The sequence below is a fragment of the Tursiops truncatus genome, chromosome 19 (assembly GCF_011762595.2).
Source record: "Tursiops truncatus isolate mTurTru1 chromosome 19, mTurTru1.mat.Y, whole genome shotgun sequence".
NCBI lineage: Eukaryota > Metazoa > Chordata > Mammalia > Artiodactyla > Delphinidae > Tursiops > Tursiops truncatus.
Window position 1 is genome coordinate 55,941,830 of NC_047052.1, and position 27,734 is coordinate 55,969,563.

The following is a 27,734-nucleotide window of genomic DNA, read 5'->3' on the forward strand; positions in this document are numbered from 1 at the left end:
AAATAAATAAATAAATAAAACATTTAAAAAAAATCCCCGAGTGAGACTACATTGACTATACACACGCTTCCTAAAACTCTTGACACCCAAGGAGAAAAAGGTTGACCAGAGAAAGAAATAAAGCAAAACCCCAAAGACCTCCTTAAGTATAAAGCTAATGAGCTTTTACTACATTTAATTATGAAATATACTATGATTCTTATTACGGAATAGGACAATTATATTAAGATCCTGTAGATTTCAGTTCACGGGAAGCCTGCTTTGGCAATTACAAAACGTCAGGAGAAAGTTAATGTGAGTTGGAGGAGGCGTTGGTTGGTGTAAACAAACTATAAAACCCATTAAACTTTCCTCTTCAGGGGGTGAGTTGTTTCCCGGAGCTATAAAAAGTTCAGCATAAATTCAAATGGTTATGAGGTTATGAGGAACGCTCTCTTGCTGCTGAAGGAGTTCGTTTAAAAATAAACGTTTATTTCTGTCTGGCAGTTTTTCCTGACAATATCACAGGACATGAGATGTTTTGGGTTGCTGGCTCTGCATCTGTTCTCATTCCCATCTCCCTGACTCCGCCCCCGTGTCCCCCCTCCTACCCTGTGCCGCCGGAGAGAGGAGCTGAGAATTACCACCTGGCAATCTAAGTCCAGGGTCGGGCCCTTCACCTTCACAAAGACAGCCCGCTTCTCCGGTGGTCCCCTCTGGGGAGTCAGCATCCCAGAATAAGTGGCACTGGGAAAAGGCTGCTTAACACAGGGACCTGTATCTCATATTTACAAGAATGTTATTTCCTGTTTTTGTGGGGATTCTCTCTTGACAAATGAAACTAAAAATTATTTTTTGAAAGAGTTGATCCTCACTGCATGTGGATTCCATACCTGTGAACTCGCCGACTCACTAAAGTGTGCTACCCCCAACCAGTACCCAAAATCAGTACTCACAAGAAACCAGCCCTGCTGACACCCTGATCTCGGACCTCCAGCCTCCAGAACGGTGAGAAAATAAACGCCTGTTTGACTCCCTCCTACTGTAGGCCCTGCTCACTGTCGGCGTGCCCAGGGAAGGGGGTATTCAGGCCAGTGGAGAACCTGCCCCCCACCCTGGGCTGGGCCATGGCCTCAGATGAGGCTCACCACACCCACTGCTGGTCCTAAAGCCTGAGTCCAGCCCCACCCCTGCCTCTCTCCTGCTGTGTCACTTGGGGAAAGTGCACTTACCTCGTAGAGCCTCACTTATCCCGACTGTAAAATGGGCTGATGCTTTGATCTGCTCTGCCTTCTCACTGGGTGAGCGTGCCGGTGAGCTAACATAAAGGGGGCAGTGTGACCCCATCATTAAGCAATTCATTCACAATTTCATTGTTCACCCTTGACTGGTACCTGCGGCGTGGTGAAGATGATTCACTCTCAAATCCAGCCCCCCACCACGCCCCCCCGCCCCGGGAGCCCTCACTGGGGGGTGCAGTCTTACACAGACACACCACCCATTCATCCCAGGACTCTTCCCCTCCTTTGTTCACAGGCTCATCCATCACCTGTTTATCCAGTAAACGTTACCGGAGCCTCCCGGGTGCTCTGGGCTGGAGACCCAGACGTGAACCCAACGCCCTCCCGGCCCTGGAGGATCTCCCTGCTTTAAACACCATACAAAGAGAAAACGTTAATTATTATTTTGAGTAATAATTACATTGGTGCTACAAAGGAGCCGAGGAGCTTCTATAGGGTATGGCTAAGTTTGCTGCCAAAGGAATTCTCGCCCTCGGGCCTGGGAAGAAGGGTGACAACCACTTTCCTCCCATGTTTATTTACTCATTCAGGAGCAGGCCCCAAGCTGGGAGCTGGCAACAACTGGGTCTGTGTTATTGAGTTCCTCACCAGAGGGTCGGCAGGGCAGACACACACACACACACACACACACACACACACACATAGTTGAAGCATGAGGTGGAGAGAGAAGGGGCACCGTGGAAGCTCAGATGAGGCCCTTCATCCAGGTTTATTGCGGTGGGCATAGTCAGGGAGGACTTCCTGGAGAAGGCAGCATCTGAATTGATCACTGAGGGATGTACGATGTTACCAGGTGAAGAAATGGAGGGAGGACATCCAGGGAGTCCTTCTTTCATTCTATTCCTCACCAATAACTATGGTATACTTTAATGCTGGAGAAGCAGCCGTGGTGTGTGGATACTGCATAAACCATCAGGTGATGTTACATGAATGGCTACTTAATTTGCGGACCCAATGAAGAGTGAAAATGCAGAGCCTCATGTTAAAAAAAAAAAAAAGCATTTAGAATTTGAAGATGGGGACTTCCTTGGTCATCCAGTGGTTAAAACTCCATGCTCTCAATGCAGGGGGGCCCGGGTTCGATCCCTGGTCAGGGAACTAGATCCCGCATACCACAACTAAGACCCAGAACAGCCAAATAAATAAATAAATATGTTTTTAAAAAAAAGAATTTGAAGATGGCCACAGGAGAGCATTAAACCGAGCGTGGGGCCCTGGGCAACCATACAGGTTGCAATTCCAGGGAACTGGCCCTGGATGTGTGTGTGACTTTTGTCACCTTTGCTTTCGAGAGCAGACAGCTTGGCATGAAAAGGCCTGAGGGGATGTGATGGTAAAGAGGAGTCTGGTCGGTTAATTCAACCATGCTAAGAAGGACCAGGTTCATGGGCAGGAGATCTAAATAGACATTTCTCCAAAGAAGACATACAAATGGGCAATAAACAAATGAAGAGAAGCTCATCATCACTAATTGCTAGAGAAATGCAAATCAAAACTACAATTTAACAAATGCCGTGAGCGTGTGGAGAAAAGGGACCATCCTACACTGTTGGTGGAAATGTCAGTTGGTTCAGCCACTATGAAGAAACAGTATGGAGGTTCCTCAAAAAACTAAAAATAGGGGGGGAAAAAAGGACCAGGTTCCCCCCTCTCCTCCCTTCCATCCTAAGTGGGATCTCCGACTGTCACCCCTCATGGCGGCCGCCGCCGCTTAAAGTGTCACCCACAGACCAGACAGTGCAGGACCACTCTGACTGCTTACCTCCTGTTTGAGAGTTGGGGAAACCTCTCCCTGAGGTGCCCCACAAACCTGCCTTCATGCCTCATTGGTCAGAGGGTGTCACACACCTGAGCCTCAGCCAATTGCTGGCAAGGAGAACGGGAGCGTCTGATTGGCTTAGGCCAATAAGCACTGCCCTTTATTGGGCCCTCATCATTCCCACAGGACTCTGTGTGCCAGGTCACTTCCAACTCGGATGAAGACACTGATGAACTGGTCCACCCAGGGTGTTGCATCTCCGCGGAGGGGTGCTGGGGGGCGTTCTGAACCTGGACACACCCACTGTGTGATGCTGAAGCTCGGAATGGACCCAGTTTGCCGTCTGCCCCTGTATTCTCTGAGCCTGCCCAGGAGCTGTCGTTATGATAAGTGCCCAGTACACAGGAATCGGACAAGTGATGAGTAGAGGATAGTCTGTGGTGAAATAAGCTGTTTCGTTCGTTACCTGGTGGTGGGCTGGGGGTGGGGTGGGGTCAACTTTGCATCCGGGTTGGGCTTGCCTTCATTAGTGACTCAATGATAGGTAAAGTGAAAAATAGCTAATGTTTATCGACTGACGCCTTACTCTCTGCCAGGCAGTGTCCTAAGTGCTTTGCATGTATTCACTCGTGAATCCCGACAGGAACCCTGAGGAGTGGTTACTATTCTAGCGTGTGGCTGAGGCGTGGATGCACGTGAGGAGCATAAGAATGCCCTGGAGGGCTTGTTAAAACAAAGTGCTGGCCTGCCCCCTGAGGTTCTGAGTTGGGGGCCGAGAATTTGCATTTCTTATTTATTTATTTAGGCTGCGCTGGGGTCTTAGTTGTGGCACGTGGGATCTTTAGTTGCAGCATGCGAACTCTTAGTTGCTGCATGCATGTAGGATCTAGTTCCCCCGACCGGGGATAGAACCCACGCACCCTGAATCGGGAGCACAGAGCCTTATCCACTGCACCACCAGTGAAATCCCAGAATTTGCATTTCTAACGGGCTGCTAAGGGATGCTTTGCAGCTGTTTTGGGGACCGGACTTTGAGAACCACTGTTAGAGGAACATTTGCTTGCCAAGCCCCTGCACTCCTTCTGCGGGGTGCCCTCTTGTAATTTGCACAAAGGCACCACATAAGCTAGAGGAATCCTGGGTCTGAAAGGGTCCGATTGAGTCAAGGGTTTAAGTTTTTTTTGTTTTTGGCTGCACCGTTCGGCATGCGGTATCTTAGTTCCCCGACTAGGGATCGAACCCATGTCTCCTGCAGTGGAAGCTCGGAGTCTTAACCACTGGACTGCCAGGGAAATCCAAGGGTTTAAGTTTTAAGAGGCGCCTTCTGAGGAATGGACACACAAAATGTGGTCTATCTATGCAATGGAATATTATTCAGCCTTAAAAAGGAAGGAAGTTGTGACACCTGCCATGACGACATGGATGAAACTTGAGGACATTATGCTAAGTGAAATAAGCCAGAGTCACAAGAGACAAGTACTGTATAATTCCACTTACTTACTTGAAGTGTCTAGAATAGTCAAATTCATAGGGAGAAAGTAGAATGGTGGCTGCCAGGGGCTGGTGGCAGGGGGAATGGGGAGTCAGTGTGGACAGTTTCAGTTTTGCAAGACGAATCGCGTTTTGGAGATGGATGGTGGTGATGGTTGCACAACTATGTGAATGTACTCAATGCCATGGAACTGTATTCTTTTTTTCTTTTTTTGGCTGTGCCGCGCCGCTTGTGGGATCTTAGTTCTCCGACCAGGGATCAAACCCGTGGCCCTGCAGTGGAAGCGCAGAGTCTTAACCACTGGCCCGCTAGGGAAGTCCCCTGGATTCATTTTCTAAGAGGGGAGAAAACTGGGGGGAAAGCAAGCTTCTTTGCTGGGGGAGGGGCAAAACATTCTCCTCTGTCCACCTTAAGGTTTGAGATGTCCCTTAAAAAATCCAAGTGGAGGGCTTCCCTGGTGGCGCAGTGGTTGAGAGTCCGCCTGCCAATGCAGGGGTCGCGGGTTCGTGGCCCGGTCCGGGAGGATCCCGCATGCCGCGGAGCGGCTGGGCCCGTGGGCCATAGCCGCTGAGCCTTCGCGTCCGGAGCCTGTGCTCCGTGGCGGGAGAGGCCACAGCGGTGAGAGGCCCGCGTACCGCAAAAAAAAAAAAAAAAAAATCCAAGTGGAGACGTCAAGTGGTCAATCAGAAGTGAGTGGGAACAAAGATCAGTGTTTTCCTGGAGCAGAAAAGATGCCTGTGTGGCTGGAACACATTGGGCAAGAGGGGAGAAGTGGGCAGAGAGGTGGGCCAGGGTTGGTTAGATCAGTGAGGAGGTTGGTTTTCACCCGCTCTCGGACAGGAGGTTGTGACTCAGCCACTGACCGCTTGTGAAACCAGGGGAAAAGTGATTGTCCATCTAATGAATGATGGTTACGCGCCAGCCACTGTCACACCCTGTCTGCACACCAGTCCGGACGGTGGAGGTGGGGGCGAGGGGAGTGTCCTTCTCACCCTTCCTGCACCGAGGAAACGAGGTGTGGATCAGGCGTTGACTAGCCCTGGGTCCACGCGGCTCCTGGGTCGTCCTCCGGCCTGGAACCGTCTGTGCACGGAGCTCCAACTCATCTTCCCGTTGCTGAAATGGGGAGACTGAGGCCCTGTCCAACGGGGGCACGTCGAGGACTTTCAGGCAGTTCCCTCCCCGACTCAAAGGGGGGTAAACTGAGGCCAGACACCGCGTGCCGGACTCACAGAAAAGATCAGGGCGCCTGGGTCGGCCCCCGGCCCACACTCCCCTGAGGCCGGCAGCCGGCTTACATTCGGATCGCGCATCAACCTCAGACCGCGCATCAACCTCGGACATCACTGCTTCTGCCCGGGTGGGGGTGGGGTGAAACGCGACCCGTTGTCAAGGAGACGCACCCCGCAGGCCCTGATTGGCGTAGAACTCAGGCCCGGGCCGCCCGCTCCTAGGGTACAGAGGCCCCATTTCCTGGGGGCCAGGAGCCTCTAGCCTCCTCCAGTTTCCACGGCAACGCCGCCATGGCTCCTCCTTCTCCCTTCGCCCACCGGCTCCCACCTTCGGCACGTCTGCGCATGCCCGGGGCCCGCCCGCGCGCGGGCCAATGGGAAGACCTACTCGTGCATGCTCGGAAATGTAGTCCAAACCCTGGCGCTCTGAAAGGCCATGTTTGCGAGGACCCATAGGCCGCTGGCAGCCCTTCGATGCATCTTGGGAAATGTAGTTCCTGCTCTGGCGGAGCCATTCGGGGACGGGAGTGAGTGGGTCGCCACGGCGAGAGCCAATGGGAATCCACTTTTGCCGCGATGCTTCGTGGGAGATGTAGTTCTCGGTGAAGCCGGCGGGGTAGTTGGGGGAAAGGACCACTGGGTTTCTGGGAGTGTTGGGGGGAGGGGGACAGATGAGTTTGGCGCAAAGCCTGCCGGGGGATGGAGTCCTGGTGAGCTTTGTGCGCATGTGCGAGGTGGCGAGGGGGCTTGGGGGGCCTCGCCCGGGAGAGTGAGGTGAGCAAGGGGGGCAAGGAGGAATTGGAGGGGGCCGGTTGGACGAGCTTTGGGGAGAGGGGGGCTGGAGGCCGGAGGAGGAAGGAACGGGAGGGTTGGGGGAGGGAGTGAAAAGGGGGCCCGAGAAGAAGGGGGAGGGGGAGGGGAGCGTGAACGGGAGGGGGAGGGTCGGGAAGTGGGAGGGGGTTGTGGGTCCCGGAGGCGGAGAACGCGGGGGAGAGTTGGAAACTGAGGAGGGGTAGTGGGGGAGGGTCGGGAAGTGGGGGGAGGGGGAGGGGACTCCAGCAGCGGGTGGGCTGGGCCCTGCCGAGGAGTCCGGGGGCGCCGGAAGGACCGAGTCGGAGAGGTTTGCTGGAAGGGGCTCTGGGGGAGGGTCGTGGTCCAGACGTGGGTGGGGTGCAGGTGGTTCACGTCGTGCATGTCTTTACAAGTTGGGTCTCACTTTTGTGGAGTTGTGAGATTCCCGAGGATGAGCTGAATTGTCCTCTTTCTTTCTTTCTTTCTTTCTTTCGGGTGCCCTCCCCCCCCCACTAGCTTGTTGCAAGGGACTAATTTCGTGGGCGTGCAGTGCTTCAAGGCTGTGTTTGCTCTTGTTAACGTGTGAGGCTGCCCTCCTCCCCGTCAGCCCCCATCACCCTCTTTTATTTGCTATTTTAACCCCTGCTCTTTCTCATACTTGGATTGAATGTGTGTGCTTCTGATCGAAGCTATATCCCTAGCATCTCACCAAGTAACAGTAATAGTAAAGGTTAACTCTGGTTGAAGGCTTGCTTAGCACAGCTGGGTGCTCTTCTCAGCATCTTTGTTTTTCTTACATCTTGAATTCTTACTGCTACTCTTGGGTATGACTTCTCTCCCCATTTTACAACCCGGGAAGGGAGATTTAGTGTGTAAAAGGTTCTATACCTTGTCCTGGGACGACTAGCTGGGAGAGGGCAGGGCTGGGATTTGCTCCAGGGCCCTTTGCTCTGAGTAAATATTTGTTCAGTGGACCGGTGGTTCTCCACCAGGGTCAACTGTGCCTGCCCCCCTCCCACCTCGAGGCACTCTCTGGAGACATTTTTGATTGTCACAGTTGGGGAGATACTGCTGGCATACTGTGGAAGGAGGCCAGGGATGCTGCTAAACACTGTAGGTTGCATAGGATGTCTGCCACACAGAATTGTCCAGCGCTAAATGTCACTAGTGCAGGGGTGGGAAGCCCAGGCGTGGGTCAGCAGGTCTTCACTGAATGCTTACTCTGTGTGGGATGGGGGCTTCTTCTAATTCATGCTCCTAGCAACCCCTGTGGGGAAGGAGTTACTCTTAGATCTGTACTACAGGTGGGGAATTTAAGTCCAGAGAGGGCCCAAGGTCACATCACCGATAAATGGCTGAATTAAAAGCGGAAGCCGGGCAGGCAAGCTCCAGAAGCTGTGTCTCTTTGTTTTTTCCATTTTTTTTTTGCGTTTTTTAAAACTTATTGCAGTTTAGTTGATTTACAATGTTGTGTTAATTTCTGCTGTACAACAAAGTGATTCAGTTATACACATATATACATTCTTTTTTATTTTGTTTTCCATTATGGTTTATCACAGGATATTGAATATAGTCCCTATGCTCTACAATAGGACCTTGTTGTTTATCCGTCCTATATATAATAGTGTGCAACTGCTAATCCCAAACTCCCACTCCATCCCTCCCCCACTCCCTTGGCAACCACCAGTCTGTTCTTCCAGAGCCCTGCCTCTTAACCATTAAGTTAATGCAGCAGGCGTGGGCTCTGGATTCGAATCCTGCCTCTCTGTCACTCTCTGCATGTCCATTTCTCTCCTTCTTTACAGTGGGGCTCATCTCCCCAAGTCGCAGGGCTGTTGGGAGGGACGGGTGGGGCAGAGTAAGACATGGGCCTCGTGGTGGTCTCCTGAGGCCTCCAGGGTGCCTGGTGGGGCTGGATGATGCTACCGGGACACACAAAGGTGTGTTACAGTTGCTTTCATGGAGGCAGCACAGAGCACTGTGGCAGCTGCTGGGGCCACTGGCCCTCACTGAATAAGAGGAGTTGCTTTCCACAGCAGAGGGACCTTTTGTGTGTGTGGATGTATTTTGCTTTGTTTCTTCTTGTTTTTTGTCAAGCTATAATTGACATATATTCATTTCAAGTATACAACATAACGGTTTGATATTTGTATGTATTGCAAAAGGATGACCACAATAAGTCTAGTTAATATCCATCGCTATACAGAGTTATAGAATTTTTTTTCCATGATGAGAACTTTTTTTTTTTTTTTTGCGGTACACGGGCCTCTCACTGTTGTGGCCTCTCCCATTGCAGAGCACAGGCTCCAGACGCGCATACTCAGCGGCCATGGCTCACGGGCCCAGCCGATCCACGGCATGTGGGATCTTCCCGAACCGGGGTACGAACCCGTGTCCCCTGCATCGGCAGGCGGACTCTCAACCACTGCGCCACCAGGGAAGCCCGATGATGAGAACTTTTAAGAGCTGTTCTCTCAGCAACTTTCTTTTTTTTTAAGATACATATTTTTTAATGCTTTTTAAAAGAAAAATATTTTATTTATTTATTTTTGGCTGTGTTGGGTCTTCGTTGGCACGCGCGGCCTTTCTGTAGTTGCGGCGAGCAGGGGCTGCTCTTCATTGAGGTGTGTGGGCTTCTCATTGCGGTGGCTTCTCTTGTTGCAGAGCACGGGCTCTAGGCGCGTGGGCTTCATTAGTTGCGGCACACGGGCTCAGTAGTTGTGGCTCACAGGCTTAATTGCTCCACGGCATGTGGGATCTTCCCGGGCCAGGGCTCGAACCCATGTCCCCTGCATTGGCAGGCGGATTCTTAACCACTGCGCCACCAGGGAAGCCCAACTTTCAAATATACAACAGAGTATTATTAACTATAGTGGCCAAGTGGTACTTTACATCCCCAGGAATTAGTTCTTTTGTAACTGGGAGTTTGTAAGTTTTGATTCATTTCACCCATTTTGCCTACCAGCGCCCCCACCCCTGCTTCTGGGAACCATCAATCTGTTCAGTGTATCTATGAGTTTGCTTTATTTTTGTTTTTTTTGGATTGCACATGTAAGGGAAATTATACATTTGCCTTTCTCTATCTGATTTATTTTGTCTTAGCACAATACCCTCGAGGTCCATCCATGTTTTCACAAATAGTAGGATTTCATTCTTTTTTATGGCTGAATAATATTCCATTATATTTATTTATATATGTATTTATATTTGTATATTCCGCTTTATATATATATATATATACACACACACATATATATATATATTGCATCTTCTCTGTCCATTTATCCATCAACGACACTTAGGTTGCTTCCATGTCTTGGTGGTTATTGTAAATAATGCTGCTATGAACGTCGGGGTGCGTGTGTTTTTTCAGATTAGTACTTTTGTTTTCTTTGAATACATACCCAGAAGTAGAATTGCTGGATCAAACGGTAGTTCTATTTTTTTTTAACCTATTTTTTTTTAAATTAATTACTTCTTTTTTTTTTTTTTTTGGCTTGTGTCGGGTCTTTGTTGCTGCGCGCGGCCTTTCTCTAGTTGCAGTGAGCGGGGACTACTCTCTGTTGCAGTGCGCGGGCTTCTCATTGCGGTGGCTTCTCGTTTTGCAGAGCACGGGCTCTAGGCGCATGGGCTTCAGTAGTTGTGGCACACGGGCTTGGTAGCTGTGGCTCGTGGGCTCTAGAGTCCAGGCTCTGTAGTTGTGGCACACAGGCTTAGTTGTTCCGTGGCACATGGGATCTTCCCAGACCAGGGATCGAACCTGTGTCCCCTGCATTGGCAGGCGGATTCTTAACCACTGCGCCACCAGGGAAGTCCCCAGTAGTTCTATTTTTAATTTTTTGAGGAACCTCCATAGTGGCTGCATGGGGTGACCTTATTTATCAGTCAGTATGTGCTTTCTCAGGAGCAGCCCCTGAGCTTGGTGACCCTGGGACCCAGGGAAGAGTCCGTCTGGCCCTGCCTCAGGGGCTAACCTTGGACAGCTGAGAGCGTGGGTCCCTGAGGTCACAAGGCCCTTCAGCGTGATTCCCAGGGCCTCACTCACTCAGGTGAGACTCCACTCCTGTCCCGGAGGGACCTTTCTCACAACAGAGCAGGCTTCTCTGCCTCTTTTGAGACTCGGCTCTGGCCCAGGTCTTCTGGGAAATCTTTCCTGCCGCTGCTGGGCTAGTCAGTCCTTAAATGGAAGGATGGGAGGGTGGAAGGTGATGCTGTGACCAGCTCCAGGGCCAGACAGACGCCAGTGTGAGTTCAGCCCCTGCCACTTATTAGCTGGGTGATTTGGGGCAAGGCCTTCACATTCTCCATCTACAAAATGGGGGCAATAATGCTGATTACACAGGACCGGTCATCCTATAAATTTTCTGTCAGTGCCAACCAGCATGCTGGGCTCTGTGTATGTGGCCTCTTGCAACGCTCAAATTCTAGCAAGGGAAATCAGCGCCCAGACATGGGAAGACCAGATGTTATTAAACGCTGAGATGAAATTAATACGGTGACATGACAGTAACTGCAGGGGAGGGTGTGTAGGTGATTCAGGGAGGCTGTCCAAGGAGGGAAGGATGGCATCTGGGCCTCAGAGGTGAGAAGGAGCCAGCGGAGCAAAGATGGAGGTAGAGAATGGCAGTACCAAGGCCCTGAGGTTGGGCCAGCCTTGAGTCTTAGAAGATCATCAGTGTGTGGCAGACAGGCATGGCTGTGCGCCAGTAAAACTTGACTTAAACAAACAGGCTGCAGGGACTTCCCCGGTGATCCAGTGGTTAGGACTCTGCCCTTCCAATGCAGGGGGTGCAGGTTCAATCCCTGGTCGGGGAACTAAGATCCCACATACCACACAGTGTGGGAAAAAACAAACAAGCAAACAAGAAAAGACAAAGCAAAACCCAGGCTGCAGGCCAGTGGCTCCTGAAGGTTTTAAACTCAGGACCCCTTTATACTTTAAAATTTTTTTGAAGACCCCCCCAAAGCACTTTTGCTTACAGGAATTACATTTATTGGTATGTGTCATGTTAGAAACTAAAGCTGAGAAAATTTCAAAATATTAATGCATTTAGAAATTGCAGTAATCAACTTTCCATATGTTAAGATTTAAATTACACTTTTTTTCTTAATTTTTTTTTATTTGTGTGTAGTTGATTTACAATGTTGTGTTAGTTTCAGGTGTACAGCAAGGTGAGTCCATTATACATGCATATATAGCCACTCTTTTTCAGATTCTAGTCCCATATAGGTCATTACAGAGTATTGAGTAGAGTTCCCTGTGCTATACAGTAGGTTCTTATTAGTTATATATTCTATATATAGTAGTGTGTATATGTCAGTCCCAATCTCCTGATTTATCCCCCCCCAGCAAATGACAGTTTATTTTATTTATTTTTTAAAAATAACACTTTTTAAATGAAAAATAACCATGTTTCCCCAAACGAAAAGCTGGAAACGTGGCATCATTGTCTTGCACATCTCAGTGTCTGGCTTGAACAGCTGGGTTCTCCCATCTGCCTCTGCTCGCAGCCTGTGGCCTCTGGAAGGCCCCAGCATACACTCAGGAGAGAATGACAGTGAAAGAGGCTGGGAACCTGTGTTAGGAAAATAGTTCTGACCTCGAGGTACCCCCCGGAAGGATCTTGGGGATCCCAGGGGTCCCCAGCCCATTCGAGGACCACAGTTCTAGGCCGGGGTTTCTTAGGGGCTGGGTCTTTCTCTGCTGGGGGGCCGTCCTGTGCACTGTAGGGTCCTTAGCAGCACCCCCAGTCTCCACCCACCGGATGCCAGCAGCACCCCCACCCCCATACAACGAGACCTTTCTAGATGCCTCCCCAGGGTAACGTCACCCTTGGTCGAGAGCCACTGCTTTGCGTCACCCCGCGACTGAAGCCGCTGCACGTCTGTTTCCTCCAGGAAGGGGAGGAGGAAGTGGAGGGCACACGGCTTCCTGGGGGCGCCGGGGCGCAGGTCTTACAAAAGGAGAATGGGGAGAACGGATAAGGGGGGCCTCTTGCAGTCTCTCGCGTTTCCCTGTACGCAGACGTGATTGGGGGCCCCTGAGCGTCGTGGCCTGCTGGGCGGCCGTGACAACACCACCGACCAGGCAGCTTCAACAGCAGACATTTATTCCTCGCAGTTCTGGAGGTTGGGCGTCGGGGATCAGGTGCAGCCAGACTCGGTGTCTGGTGAGGGCCTCTTACCGGCTTGCAGACGGCTGCTTCCTGCTGTGTCCTCTCACTCAGGGGAGACAGATCTCCTCTTCCTACGAAGACGTTAGTCCTGTAGGAGCCCGATCTGATAACCTCATTTAGTCTTAATTTCCTCCTAAAAGCCCCATCTCTAAATACATTTGGGGTTAGAGCTTCCACATATGAACCTGGTGGGGGGTACGGACGGACATAGTTCTGTGCACACTGGCTAGTAAGGAAGAGATTGGGGGGACTTGGAGCAAGCATCCTAGGGTGTCTGCCTCGGGGACGTGGGTTGGGACGTAACCAGGCATCGATGGTGGTGATGACAGCTCACATTTTCTCGAGCATGTGCTACGTGCCGGGATCCGTTCTAAGATCTTGGTGCGCGGGGAGGCTGCGGGGCTAGAGGGAGGACAGGGAGGCCACACGAGGCCGGCGAGCGCGGCGCCGCCGCCGCTCCTGGGTGGGCGTGGGCGGTGCGCACGCATGCACGCACGGAGCGTGGTTTTCGACCCCATGCCCATGGCAGAGGCAGGGGCTTCCGGGGGATGGTCGGAGTTGGGTTCTCACCGCTACCCTTCGCCCCCGACAGGCGCTGCCGTCCCGCCGGCCCCATGGAGGCCCCGGCCGCCCAGCCTGTGAAGCAGGAGTGCCGGGCCGCCGAGGGCCTGACCCTGGACTCGCCGTGGCACCGCTTCCGCCACTTCCACCTGGGCGACGCCCCGGGCCCCCGCGAGGCGCTGGGCCTGCTGCGCGCCTTGTGCCGGGACTGGCTGCGGCCCGAGGTGCACACCAAGGAGCAGATGCTGGAGCTACTGGTGCTGGAGCAGTTCCTGAGCGCCCTGCCCGCTGACCTCCAGGCCTGGGTGTGCAGCCGGCGGCCCCAGAGCGGGGAGGAGGCCGTGGCCCTGCTGGAGGAGCTCTGGGTGAGCGGAGGCGGCTGGCGGGAGGGGCCTGCACCGCCGCGTCCCCCCACCCCGGGCCTGCCGTCTGCCTTCCCCAGGGCCGGGGGTCCTCAGCTCCACACTGAGACAAACACAACAGGCTCCGTGGGACCCTGAGGTCCAGGGTGTGGTCGAGTCGGGTGGGAAAGTCAGGCCAGTGAGGACGTTTAGAGGGACTGTACACAAGCCCACCCTCCTGATGCTCAGTGCAAGTTCGGGGTCCCCGGGACCACCCTCAGGTCTCACAGCTCAGTGGAAGGACTCAGAGCTCCATCCTGCGCACAGCTGTGGCTGGTCACAGCGGAAGGACACAGATTAAATCAGTCGAGGAGGGGGCAGCAGGGCAGGGTCCAGGAGGGTTCCTCCCAGGGGATTCGTGGGCGGTGCCACCTCCTGGCGACAACGTGTGCAAGACACAGGGAGCATCACCAACCAGGGTGCTCCCCGCACCTCCGCGCCTGGAGGTGTTGGGGCTCCGGCCCCCGCGAAAGGCTGAGCGGATACCGTGTGGCCCAGAGCCTTCACATGAATTACGCTGTTGGAGTGTCCAACACGGCCCAAGGCCCCTGGCAGGAGGATGTGCTGAGTGAGGGCTCAGCGGTTCCCCTCCCAGCAGCTGAGGGCAAAGGCCAGACCTCTCTCTGGGTAAGGTCGGCCCTTGGCTGCACCCCAGGGGTCAGCGGACTGCAGCCTGAGGGCCACATCTGCCAGCCTCGGGGGCTGTGGTGTGACACAGCCTCACGGGGCCACGGCCTCACCATCCACTCTCCCAGGGGCAGAGCTGAGCAGTCGCGACGGGGACCAGAGGGCCCGCAGAGCCGAAAACCTTTGCCCCCTGGCCTTCTCAGGGAAAAGCCTGGGCACTGGGCAGGTACCAGGTGATTCGCGTGTGCAGAGTTCGGGGGTCCCAGGACCACCCCCGGGTTCAGTCGTTCATGGGAAGTACTCAGAGCTCGAGGAAAGCTGCTGCTCATCACAGTGAAAGGACACAGATTAAAATCGGCCGAGGGAGCAGGCGGATGGGGCAGGGAGACCCTCACGGAGCTTCCTCGCCCCGGGTCACGTGGACGGCATGAGTATTGCCAACCAGGGGGCCTCCCCAGCCTCTGTAGACATGGCTTCCCAATCGGGGAGGCTGACCTTAATCGCAGGTCCGTCTGAAGGTCAAGCCGATACAGCAGGGCCAAGCTTCCCCCAGATCGCACTATCAGCATGGCCTGCCTGTCCCCATGCAGTCCTGAGGGGTGGGCACTGGAGGCTATCATCCTCTCCATTTCAGAGGTGAAGGTATGAGGCTCAGAGAAGTCGAGTGACTTGCCCAAGGTCACACAGCCAGTTGGGGGGGGTGAGAGGGACAGAACCCATGTGCTGTGGCCTGAGATCCCTGCCTCTGTCCCCTGCTGGGTGCCAACACCTGGCCCAGCATCTTCCTGGGGATGGGGCTCAGCCTTGGCACAGTCCAGCATCCTGTGCCTGTGACCCGGAACCAGAGAGCCCGCAGGCCAGCTGCAGGCCCCACCCCCCCCACCCCCTGAGCAGTAGAAAGTTCCCAGGCTTGTGTGCCTGGGAATCGCAGGGTGGCCGGTCAGTGCAGCTTCCCAGGCTCCACTCCGGGGCGAGCCAGCCCGCGTCCTGCTCCCACCCTGCCTGCACACCGGCAGGCGTCACCTGGGGTTACTGGGCCCCACTGAGGCCAGGGAGCTGGGAGCTCGGCGTCCGCCAGTCTGAGCGGGGTCTCCTGGTGAGACCATGTGCTGCCCACCTCCCCCCACAACTGACCCCCCCGTGGGAAGTAACTCGCTTGGGCCCCCCAAGCAGGTCTGTGGCTGGAGGCGCCCAGGACCCAGGTGGCCCCGTGCCAGCCCCACCCCACACCTCGGCACGCCCTTGTCTTGACCCTCTTCCTCGAGGAGCATGTCCTGAGCCATTGGAGCGAAGGCAGGTGGTTGGACACCTCCATCCCTCTGTCCGTGCACTTGCTCAGTGTCCATTGAGGGCTGCGGTGAGAGGCTCCGGGGGTCGGGACCCTCTGAGGTGGTGGGGTTGTAAAATGGTGCAGCCGCAGTGGGGGGCAGTCTGGCAGTTCCTCGGGTTGAACGTGAAGCGGCCACATGGGCCAGCAGCCCCACTCCTGTGTGTGAACCCAGAGAAGTGAAAACACGTCCACACATACCTCACATGCAATACGACCTGAGTGGTAGCAAGTCAGCGTCACTTGTAACAGCCAAAAAGTGAAAACAACCCTCACATCCACCGGCCTGTCCACGCAGCAGGACACCACTCAGCCATAGAGGCGTGAAGCCCTGACGGGCTACACCGTGGGCGAACATCAAAAACACAAGGAAAACATGAAAGAAGCCGGTCACAAGGACTTTCCGTTGCATGGTTCCGTTGCCGTGAGATTCGCAGAAGAGGCAGGTCTATAGAGGCGGGGAGCAGATTAGCGGTTCCCGGAGGCTGGCGGGGAGGAAATGGGGAGTGACTGCTGACAGGGACGGGGTACGGGGGCTGGGGGTGATAAAAATATTCTCGAATCCATTGTGGTAATGGTTGCACAACGGAATGTACCAAAAACCGAAGAATTGCAATTTAAGTGGGTGAATTCTCTGGCATATGAGTCATGTCGCGATAAAGCTGCTGTTTATAAATGGTGCCAGGGTCAGCACAGAAGTGGGACAGGCCAGTCCCCGCCCTCCTGGAGCGTGCGAGCCAGGCAGCTCCAATGGGAGGCCGACCAGGCCTTTTGCGGGGAAAATGACCATACCAGCTCTTCCCGACATCTGAAGAGGAAGGAACGTCCCAGCTCATTCTACAGGGCCAGCGTTTTCCTGGTACCAAAACCAAGGAAAGACAACTGTAGGCCTTCTTCCTTAATCTCAAAATAATGATGTTGAGTGAAAGAAACTAGACCCTCCCCCCCGAAGAAGTACCGATTTACTGTATGGCTCTATGAACATGAAGTCCTAGAAGACAGAGACCGCTGTATCGTGCCGGGAAGCCCATCAGTGGTTGCCCTGCTGGAGGGAAGGGGGGAGGTTACGGATGTGCACAGGGAAGCTCACGAAGCCACGAGCACATACGCACGTGGAACTCGGGTCGTGTGCCGTGAACCATGTGCATTCACTGTACGCGTGTCACGCTTCGGTGAAGCTGCTGGGAGTGCAGTGTGGAGGGTACCAGGATGGGGGCGCCCTTGAGCCTGCGGGAGGTGGCAGAGCCGGCGCTTGGCCAGGGCCTGCAGGGTGTGTAGGAGGGCAGGCCGGGCACGGGTGGGAATGGGGCTCCAGGCAGAGGGAAGAGCGCGTGCAGAAGCGTGGGGCTCTGAGCGCCTGGCACACCCAGGACACCATTGGCCCTTTGCTGTTGCCTGGGCTTGGAGGTGCAGGCGGGGCCCCGGGCAGAGGTAGGAGCTGAGCACGTGGCAGTGACCAGGCCACAGCAGACGCGAGTGACGTGGCAGCACCTGCGTTGCCGTAACGCCCTGAGCCACACTAGTGTGCTGCAGTAGCAAGGTGACCACGTGGATTCTCCCGCCACCACCAGACAAGGTGGGCACTTAGGGATTCCTAACGACGAGCTTTCATAAAAGGCCCTGGAAGCTTCCTACCATCTGCTCGCCAGCTGGCAGAATTGTCGGCATCTGCAGCCTAATAGCTGCTTGGGTCCAAAAGCACTGAAACAAGTGAAACGTGAGAGGCGGGGTTGGGTGCCTGTAACCCCTGACAGCTCTTCCTCATCAGCACCAGGAGAATTCTGGTCTTTTCCTGGAGGCATGGGCTCGAGGAACAATGAGAAAGAGTATAAGGGAACCAGAGTAGTGTGAAGCTGCTTTTTAAACCACTGGTCTGGCTGGCGCCATGCTGCTTGGAGCTGTCCACTGGCTGAGCTGGGAGAAGTTCCCTTCTCAACTTCCTTTATTTTTTGCTGAGTTAAAAGTAGCTTCTCTGTTTTCCTTCTGCATTTTGTCGAGGAGTTTGCAAAAGGCATTAAAAAGCTAAAATAAGATTCAAAGCAGGTGCATCAGTTATCTGCTGTGTAACAAATCGCACCAAACTTAGTGGCTCAGAACAGTAAACATTTATCATCTCAGGCAGCTTCTGTGGGTCAGGAGTTTGGGGCAGTGCTGGCTGAAGGTCTCTCACGAGGTTGCATTTAAGACCGACTGGGGCTGTCCTCACCTGGAGGCTGGCCCAGGGCTGGAGGATCTGATCCTGAGGCGGCTCCCGCACGCGGTGGTCAGCTGGAGGCCTCCGTCCCCGCCACATGGGCCTCTCCGTGGGGTGGCCGAGCACCCTCCAGCTTGGCAGCCGGCTTCCCCCGGAGCGAGCGGTAGGACTGAGAGGGAGAGAAGTAGAGGCTGTGGCTCAGGTTGCTCAGTTGGGGTTGTGGTATCTCTGGTTTCAGGGACCAGCAATGAGGGCACCTCGGGATGCGGCAGAAGGCTCCGGGGTCGGCGTGGGAAAGGAAGACGGTGGGGTAACGCCCTCAGGTGAGCAGCTCACTCCTTCCCCACAGCGCTCCCAGCCCCGGGGGGCCCTCTCCTGTCCGCCCTTTATTTGTCCAGTGAACATCCCTGCTGTGAGCCAGGCCCCGTGCTGGCACCAGGACGGGAGCTGAATCAGACACGCCGTGCTCTGGAGGGCACGGCGAGTGGGGGGTCAGACAGGACAGCGAGCGCCCATGATGCGCCAGGCGTGGTCCCGCCAGCTCGCCAGAATCCCGCGCCCGCCCTTGAGATCCCCGGCGTCATCAGCTACCTTTTGTAGCTGCAGGAACCCAGACACAGAGCAGTGAAATAACTCACCCAGGTTCGGGTGCCGGCCAAGCCAGGGTTGCACCCCGGCAGCCTGACCCCAGAGCCTTTGAGCCCCAGTTCTTCGCGTGGCGAGACCTCCTGCAGTCATGCTCCTCCTGACCCAGGCACTGTGCAGGACTCTCTTCTCATTGGCCAGCCTGGAGCCGAAGCCCCGGCCGGGAGCTGGGGAAGGTGCTGGCTCCACCCCGACCACAGGCATTAGGGTGAGGAAGGGAGAATCAGATTGAATCTCGTCAAAGCGGGGAACAGACCCGGGAGGCAAAACCCGAGGATGCCCACCAGAGGCAGAAAGGTGACTCTGGTAGCCGGCCTGGACTCAGGCGCCTCGAGACCCGGTGGGGGAGGGTGGCGCTCACCTTGTGCCAGGGCTGTGGCTGGAGAGGACGGAGGAGCTGAGGATCATCTCTGAGGCCACGTGTAGGGGTGTCAGGATGGGGGCCCTTCTGATGACACCATCAGGACCTGTAGAGCCCGGGTCGGCGGGGGGGGGGGGTGCCTGTGGACCTCCAGAGGGGCGTGGGTCGGAGAGGGAGCAGCGCTGGGACGGTGACTGGGAACCCAAGGCAGTGCCCTCTTATGCCCCTCAACGGGGACCACAGCGGGGGTGGAATGAGACGGCACACCAACGTGCTCGGCACTGTGCCGGCACAGAGGGAGAGACTAACAGGTTTTTATCACACCCGTCCTCGTGTGACACCTAAAGGTTGCTTATCTCCTTGGAATTCCATAGAGCAGTTTGGAAACCTGAAGAAAGGAAATGTGTGGTTCATCCACCCACCCGACTTATCCATCCCCACTTACCCACCCGTGCACCCACGCATCCATCCATCACCCAATCCATCCACTCCAACATCCGTCTACACACTCTCATTTACCACTTACCTACCTATCGATTTCCTCCTCCCGTCCATCCACCCATCCATTCGTTTATTGGGCACTTACTCTGCACCAGGCCCTGTGCGGTACGGGGACCCAGGGATGAATCAGAAGCTGGCGGACAACGCTCTTCCCTCCCGGAGGGCTCCCTGGCATTAAGCGTTCCCCTCCTGCCCCGGGACCACCCCTCTAGGCAGGACACGGGCCGCCCTTGCGGCCTTCCCTTGCCCGGCTGTGCCCTGCGCCCGGCTGTGCCCTGCGCCCGCCCTGACTGCACCTTTACCTGCAGGAGACGCGGCCCCCGGGGCTGAGGAACTGGCGACGGGGGACGCCCAGGCCGCGCGCCCTTACAAGCAGGAGCCGGGCAGCCCCCAGCCAGCGCCACCGCCCCCACCGGCGCCCGGCCTGCCCGCCTTCCTGGCGGCCCCGGGCTCTGCGTCCTGCCCCGAGTGCGGCAAGGCCTCGCTGAAGCCGGCGCACCTGCTGCGCCATCGGCAGAGCCACTCGGGCGAGAAGCCGCACGCCTGCCCCGAGTGCGGCAAGGCCTTCCGGCGCAAAGAGCACCTGCGGCGCCACCGCGGCACGCACCCCGGCGGCCCGGGTCCGGCGCTGCGCCCGCTGCCTGCGCGCGAGAAGCCACACGCCTGCTGCGAGTGCGGCAAGACCTTCTACTGGCGCGAGCACCTGGTGCGCCACCGCAAGACGCACTCGGGCGCGCGGCCGTTCGCTTGCTGGGAGTGCGGCAAGGGCTTCGGGCGCCGCGAGCACGTGCTGCGCCACCAGCGCATCCACGGGCGCGCGGCGGGCGCGGGCGGGGCGGCGGCGCCGGGCCCCGAAGGCGGGGGTCCCTTCCCTCCCTGGCCGCTGGGGTAGCCCCCGCCCCGCCGTGCAACCCCTCCCGTCCCTCACCGGCTCCTCTGCCCCCTGTCTCTCTCCTCCACCGGCCCCTCCTTTGTCCGAACCTCCTGGTGCCCTAGAGCTTTCTGTTCCTTACCAACTCTCACTTTATGTCCCAAACCTCACTCCTGTTCGGATCTCACGCCGTCCTCGTCCTCGCAGTCTCTCCCGCCTATAGAAGGAGACTCCGCAGTCCTTCCCTCTCCCGGGTGGGGGGCAGGACTGGCCAGGAGCAGCAGGCGGGGCCCCTGGTCTAGAGGAGGCTGGAGGAAGGGGACTGGGTCTTGTTCCCAGGAGACACCCCCCAGGACGGAGTGGAGGACGGCTCTGACAGGACACCCCCCCCAGGAGGCACCCCCCCCCCAGGAGACACCCCCGAGGGCGGAGTCGGGGACGGCTCCGCCAGGACAGACCTGGGTTCTGGCAGTGGGCTCCCTGGTCTGGCTTGTCTCTCTGCGAGCCAGAAGGCATGGGATGGACAGAGATGCCTGCCCGTGGGAAGCGTGTCGGAGACGACAGTTCACCAGCATCTGGAGAGTAATAAAGCCACTGATAAGTTGTGCAGACCCCAAGTGCCCTGCGTTCTGTCCTGGGGGCCGCCCTCCCCAAGCTGCCCAGGATGGGAGGGGCATTGTGGGCCCCACCTCAGATCTTCCCAGCTGGCAGGGCCCTGGGCCCAGGGGGCTGGTTCCTTGTCCTTGAGCCTAGAGATGAGATGAACCCCGTGAGAGGTGACAGAGATGAGTTCTCGTGGGGGTCTGCACTGTGGGGGAAACGCAGGCACACGCCACCTTATGGAGCCCACTCACTGCCCCAGGAGCAGGTCTCCCTGCTTCCACTGCACACAGGCCGGACTCAGCCCAGCACCCAACGGCTTGGGTTGGAGTCTTGGCCTTAACAGCTTCCAGGCTCCATGATCTCAGGCCCCTGAGAAGGGGCCCATTCTGGAAACTAAATGACGGAATGACAGCAAACGCTTGCACTGCCAGGCCAGCAGAAGCAGTGAGCACCGAGGGCACCTTTAGTGGCAGGGCTGTCCTTCCACACTCGAGGTCCATGTGGCCATGTCTATAGCAGAGGAAGCCGGCTTCAAGAGGCCACGTCATCTGCTGCAGGACCTCACAAGGGAGCTGGCAGGAGCACAAGGCAGGAGAGTGGAGGTGTCAGGCCACGGGGCTGGGGGCTGAAGACTGGGTCTGACAAGAGTGTGCCATGCGCCAGCCCCTCTTTCAAGCACTTAAAGCCATCAGGTCTTTTAATCGTCATAACCCAAGGAGGCAAGCACTGTGGTTACTCCCATCATGCAGATGAGGGGCCCAAGTTATCGAAAGGCTGCGTGGTTGGGCCGCAGTCACAGATCTGAGCTGGGTGTCTGGCCCCGGCGTCCTGACGTCTGCTCATCACCCAGCAATAATACTTAGTCCAGCTCCTACCGTGGCTCAGGGGCCCCAGCCTCTGCCGCCAGCACAACCGTGGCTTGGGCTTGTTAAGCCTCCATCCCTGACCTCTGTCTGGGGACCTCCTACCCCAACACACTGCATCCATCAGTGTGGACGGTCCCTCGAGATGTCCCACCTCCTCCACCTTTGTGTCACTGGGGATCACAGTGCTGGATGAGCCTCAGGCATGGTAGGGGTTGGAGGGGGAGAAAACACCTCCGACAGCTGGGAAGATGAAGGCAGCTGGGAAGATGAAGAGCTCTGACAGCTGGAGGTTCGCCTGTTTCCACGCAGGTACCACCCCCATCCCCTGTCTGCCTGCCGGGGAGCGCTGGTCCCACCTTGGCTCCCACACCTGGTGATGGGCCGTGCCTTCCTCCAAGGCTCACACAGTGGCCGGGGTCAGGGTGGGAAGGAGAAGCTGGGAGGCTGAAATGGAACAGAAAGACCCTCTGCACGGCGGTAGGAAGCATGTGCCCTGCTGCTGACGGTGCAGGCGGGCGCAAGCAGAACCAGCTGGCAGGACTCCAGATTCTGTAGCGTGTCAGCATCGTCCGTGGTGGACTCACGCCCTGGCCCCCGCCCCACCCTGATGAACTCCCGTGCTCGGCCACACACAGGAGCACTTGTGTAGCCCTGTGCCTCGCAAGGCTGTTCGGACGTCCACCCTGGGAGAGGGGGGAGAGGAGGTGCACGCACGCTGTTCAGGAAAAGTTGTCCAAAACCCAGAAATAGGGTGAGAATTCAGCTCTGCAACCTTATAAAATCATGCTAGAGTGTTAAAAAACAACAACAACACCCCCCCCCCCCCGAGTTTCCTGTAACTCCCTGCAAATGAAACTGTCGGGCTAACAGTTGTTTGGAGAGGGGTTGGTTCACCACTCCTGCCAAGTCAGAGGTTAACCCGAACACAGCGAGGTGGGTGTGGGGACCAGGTTTATTCTGTCTGGCAGACGGAGCAGCCAGGTGTGGAGGTTGACCGTCTGGTGCGGCATGAACCAGTTATAAGCAGCAGCCCCGCTTCGGCATCCCTCCCCACCAACCACACAGCCCTGGTTCATCCAGTCCTAATCCAGCAAGCTCTGCATCCTGCTGGTCTGTCGTAAAGAAGCCCAATAAGTCATCAACCCAGCGCTGGTAACTATTGGTATGAGATTTTTTTAAATCAATAATTATGACTTTACTGAATACTACCCGAAGCTGGAGGCAATGAACCAGAAGTATCCGCAGAAGCATGACCTTCTCTCTTCGAAACATTCCGGGCGGTGACAGCAGGGAGAATGAAAGAAAGAAAGATAATCAGATCTCTTGCACCACCCCCACCCCACTCACAAAATGGCACAACACATTCCATAAACGCAGGAAAAAAACCAAGATACAATGGGTTCCCCGGGTAACCAGTGAGGAGATGGAGGTCCACAGACCCGCAGGGAATCTACCACAATCCCACAGTCGGCCAGTGAGATGCAGAGATGCCTCCTCACGGCCCCTCTCGAGTCAGGGCAACGACTGAAGCTTGACTCCCCAAATCCCTTCTTTTCGGGGCGTGAAGTGGTGAAAACAGGAGTGGGGAAGTGGGGGGCACTGGGATGACACTGACCTCTGGGTTATTTACGGGCAGGAGAGGGAGAGGGGTCTTAATCCTAATCCAGACCCGCAGCCCCAACAATAACACACCCATGTCCTTTAGAGGGTTCATTGTAATCCCCTGATTTTGGTCCAAGATGAGGAGGAACTGATTGAGGGAGATGCAGGAATATTCAGCACAATGGACAGAGGTGCTTGCTCGAAGCTGAGCCACGGGAAAGAAGGATGCCTGTCTCCTGACGCCCCGGAAATCTCTCTTACCTCCTTTCTCAGGCAGGAAAGAGAAATAAAGCTTTCATGCAAATGGTTTTCCAACTGCACAAGGACGTCCTGTTTGTTGCTTCATTGTGTGTGTGTGAGGGGAATTCTCTGGTAAGACTGAAAAGACAAGTATGGGTCTACAACTTTCAATCTGAGCAGATTTTTACAAATGCCAAGTGGCTGGACCACACATCACGTGGGCAGCGGTTTTTTAGAACTGCCTAACTCAGAAGACGTAAAATTCAAAATCATTCACGTGTCTGTTTAGAGAGAACCCCCCTTTCCCATCAAAACATTTAACAGCCCTCCTCAAACCGTCATGGTAACCAGAGTTGTTAACAAGAAGTACACAGCCTGCCAGGGTCATGACAAGGTCTGGCCCCATCTTTTTATTATGATATTTTAGCTCATTTTATTTTACTATTAAAAAAATTTTCTTTTCACTGTACAGTTTTGCAGACTCTGAAGGAACAGAGTCACTTGTGCCATATCTGACAGGAGCATTCCCGGCAGAGCCAATAGCAGAATGCTCTCTCCTTTCCCACACTTTTCAAGATTCTACCCCCTTTTCCATTCCACTAATAGTATCTGTGCACCTACAAAGGAGGCCAAAGCTGGAGAGATGCAGCCACTCTCTGCATCTCTTCTCTTGAAGGAGTCATCTCCCCCACAAGCATCTCTGTACCATTGACTCAACATCGAGAGCTTGCCTTGTGTTCTTCTCTCTTTTAAAACTTTTCACAACTTGGGCTTCCCTGGTGGCGCAGTGTTTGAGAGTCCGCCTGCCGATGCAGGGGACACGGGTTCGTGTGCCGGTCCGGGAAGATCCCACCTGCCGCGGAGCAGCTGGGCCCGTGAGCCATGGCCACTGAGCCTGCGCGTCTGGAGCCTGTGCTCCGTAACTGGAGGGGCCACAACAGTGAGAGGCCCGCGTACCGCAAAAAAAACAAAACAAAACCTTTTCACAACTTAACAACAAAAAAACAAACCACCCAATCAAAAAATGGTCAGAAGACCTAAAGAAACATTTCTCCAGAGAAGAAATACAGATGGTAAACAGGCACATAAAAAGGCTCAACATCGCTAATTATTAGAGTAATGCAAAACAAAACTGCAATGAGGGATCACCTCACACGAGTCAGAATGGCCGTCATCAAAAAGTCTACAAATAATAAATGCTGGAAATGGTGTGAAGAAAAGGGAACCCTCCTACACTGTTGGTGGGAATGTATGTAGGTGCAGCTGCTGTGGAAAACAGTATGGAGGTTCCTCAGAGAACTAAAAATAGAATTACCATATGATCCAGAAATCCTACTCCTGGGCATATATCCAGACAAAGCTATAATTCAAAAAGATACATGCACCCTTATGTTCATAGCAGCACTATTCACAATAGCCAAGCCATGGAAACAACCTAAATGTCCATAAACAGATGAATGGATAAAGAAGATATGTATACATACACATATACACACACAAACACACACACACACACAAAATGGAATATTACTCAGCAATAAAAATGAATGAAATGATGCCACTTGCAGCAATATGGATGCAACTAGACATTATCAAACTAAGTGAACTTAGAAAGAGAAAGACAAATACCATATGATATCACATATATGTGGAATCTAAAATATGACACAGATGAATCTATGTATGAAATAGAAACAGAATCATGGACATAGAGAACAGACTGGTGGTTGCCAAGGGGGAGGAGCTGAGGAGGGATGGAGTGGGAGGTTGGGGTGAGCAGATGTAAGCTTTCATATATAGAATGGATAAACAACAAGATCCTACTGTATAGCACAGGGAACTATATTCAAAATCCTGTGATAGGGGAACTTCCCTGGTGGCGCAGTGGATAAGACTCCACGCCCCAATACAGGGGGCCCAGGTTCGATCCTGCTCAGGGAACTAGATCCCACATGCATGCCGCAACTAAGAGTTTGCGTGCCACGACTAAGGAGCCTGCCTGCCGCAACTAAGACCTGGCACAACCAAATAAATAAATAAATATGCCCCACCCCCCAAAAAAATCCTGTGATAAACCATAATGGAAAAGAATATTCAGAAGAACTGATACATATATATAATCTGAATCACTTTGCTGTACAGCAGAAATTAACACATTGTAAATCAACTATACTTTAATTAAAAAATTAAAGTAAAAAATTTCCACATCTTGCTGCCCACTGCCTGTTAAAGGCTAAGCCATACTATTCCATTGACTCCCCATCATGGCTGTTTTCATCTTCCGAACTGCAGGAAGCTCTCCCACCTTCGCAAGCTCCAGCACGAATCAGCACACTCCTCGCCGCATCACTCCACTTGAGTCCCCGGCGTGAACGCACCGTCAGCACCAGCGATGCTTTCCACATGCTGTCCTCAACATTCTTACGCCTCCTTGGCTCCACTCCATTCTGATTCACCAGATTCACACAGAAATGTTCTTAGGAGGGTCAACCCTGAAATTTCTCTTCCTGACCATGGGCTCCTATCCTGTCACCTCTTGGATATCTTGACCCTTCTGATATCATGATTTGCAGCCTCACCAACCCATCCCTCTTTAAAAAATCTAAGAATTCTCTCCCTTCTGGTTCAGTAATTCAATTAGGTCTTTCTTCTGCACCAACAATGCTTGGGTCCTTCCCAACTCCTCTCACTAACCTTCCCTCAAAATTGTAACCTTCCCAGGTGCAATGGGTACCTGTCTGTAGTGTTGGTGGAACTGCAAACTGGCACCCTATTGTTGAAAGACAGTTTGTAAATATATATTAAGAACCTCTGGGCTTCCCTGGTGGCGTAGTGGTTAAGAATCCGCCTGCCAATGCAGGGGACACAGGTTCGAACCCTGGTCCGGGAAGATCCCACATGCCGCGGAGCAACTAAGCCCATGTGCCACAACTACTGAGCCTGTGCTCTAGAGCCCGTGAGCCACAACTACTGAGCCCTCGTGCCTCAACTACTGAAGCCCACGTGCCTAGAGGCCGTGCTCTGCAACGAGAGAAGCCACCACAGTGAGAAGCCTGTGCACCGCAACGAAGAGTAGCCTCCCACTCGCCACAACTAGAGAAAGCCCACACGTAGCGACGAAGACCCAACGCAGCCAAAAATAAATTAATTAATAAATTAATTAAAAACAAAAAGAACCTCAGAATATGTATAACTTTTGTCTGAGTTACCTTTCTTCTAGGATTTGCGAGTAAAGAATTAATCAGAAACTCATAGGGATGTTGATGTACTGAGACGCTCATTGCCTGCTTCACGTGGCTGACAGTGGAACCCAAGATGCAGTCCAATGTACTGGCTGGGAGTGCTGGCCAAAGAGCACCTGAGCTGTGGCTGAATCTCGTCTCTGACCCCTGGGAGAGTGACACTATTCCAACTCTAGGACCTGCACTTCCCCTCTGTAAAATGAGATCATAATAGTACCCATTTTATGGGGCTATTTTCAGATTGAACGAGATAGCCTAAATAAAGACGTTAGCACAGTGCGTGGCATAGAGTAGAAGTCCAATACAGAAGCTATCGTTTTATCATTCACTTAGCATTGCTCTGGAAATATTTGTTTTGTTCCCTTGACTCTTAGAAGCAGCATGAATCTTAGGTGCAGATATTCTCTCTGACACTCTGTGTCTTTTCCTCTCTCTTTTTGTCTGTTTTTTCCTTCCATCCATCCATGCAGATATCTAGCTGTGTAGCTACCTAGCCATATCTCCTATTTTTGAGTACTCCATAAGTAGCTGGCACGGTCCTAAATGCTTTAAACATTAAGTCATTCAATCTTCACAAAAGTCTGTGAAGCAGTTTTAATTAAGGTCTTGTATTATTGTTTAGCTGTGTAGCTTTCAATTATCTTTCATTTATACCTATCTACCATTTATCATCTCTGTCAGCTATATATCATCTATCAATATCTATCTATCAATCTATCATCTATCCATCATCACTCTCTATATCTTTCAGGTATATAGCAACTATCAATTATCTGTCTATAATCTATCAATCATCCACCTACCTACCTACCTATCTCTATCCACCCCATCTCTACTTCCCTATTTTTTCCTCAGGATTCTATAGAAGGAGACAGCAGACAGAAAACCCAGTTCCTTCTGCTTCCTGCTCCAAGTTTCTGCTGTGTCTTTCAATTTACAACCTTCATCCTAAGGTAGACGCT

The 27,734-nt window shown here is 53.9% G+C and overlaps 1 protein-coding gene across 3 annotated transcripts; it reads left to right on the forward strand.

Moving 5' to 3' along the window:
* The first annotated feature begins 6,269 nt into the window (after positions 1-6,269).
* Positions 6,270-23,137, forward strand: ZNF444 (zinc finger protein 444). 3 transcript variants are annotated; one of them, XM_033845978.2, is made up of 4 exons: positions 6,270-6,365; positions 13,324-13,657; positions 18,080-18,164; positions 19,657-23,137. In XM_033845978.2, exons 1-4 carry the CDS (start codon positions 6,340-6,342, stop codon positions 20,238-20,240), a joined length of 1,029 nt encoding a protein of 342 aa, XP_033701869.1. In that variant the 5' UTR covers positions 6,270-6,339; the 3' UTR covers positions 20,241-23,137. The 3 variants fall into 3 exon arrangements, with proteins under 3 accessions (XP_033701869.1, XP_033701870.1, XP_073652392.1); XM_033845979.2 differs by lacking the exon at positions 6,270-6,365 and adding an exon at positions 6,406-6,537; XM_073796291.1 differs by lacking the exon at positions 6,270-6,365 and adding an exon at positions 6,448-6,473.
* The last annotated feature ends 4,597 nt before the right edge of the window (positions 23,138-27,734 follow it).

What these genes read in the sequence shown, in the direction of transcription:
- ZNF444 (XM_033845978.2), top strand. Translation starts at nt 6,340, where the DNA reads ATGCTTCGTGGGAGATGTAGTTCTCG. An exon ending in CGTGGGAGATGTAGTTCTCG is followed by an intron (nt 6,366 to 13,323) that starts GTGAAGCCGGCG and finishes CGCCCCCGACAG; the next exon opens with GCGCTGCCGTCCCGCCGGCC. An exon ending in CGGTGGGGTAACGCCCTCAG is followed by an intron (nt 18,165 to 19,656) that starts GTGAGCAGCTCA and finishes CTTTACCTGCAG; the next exon opens with GAGACGCGGCCCCCGGGGCT.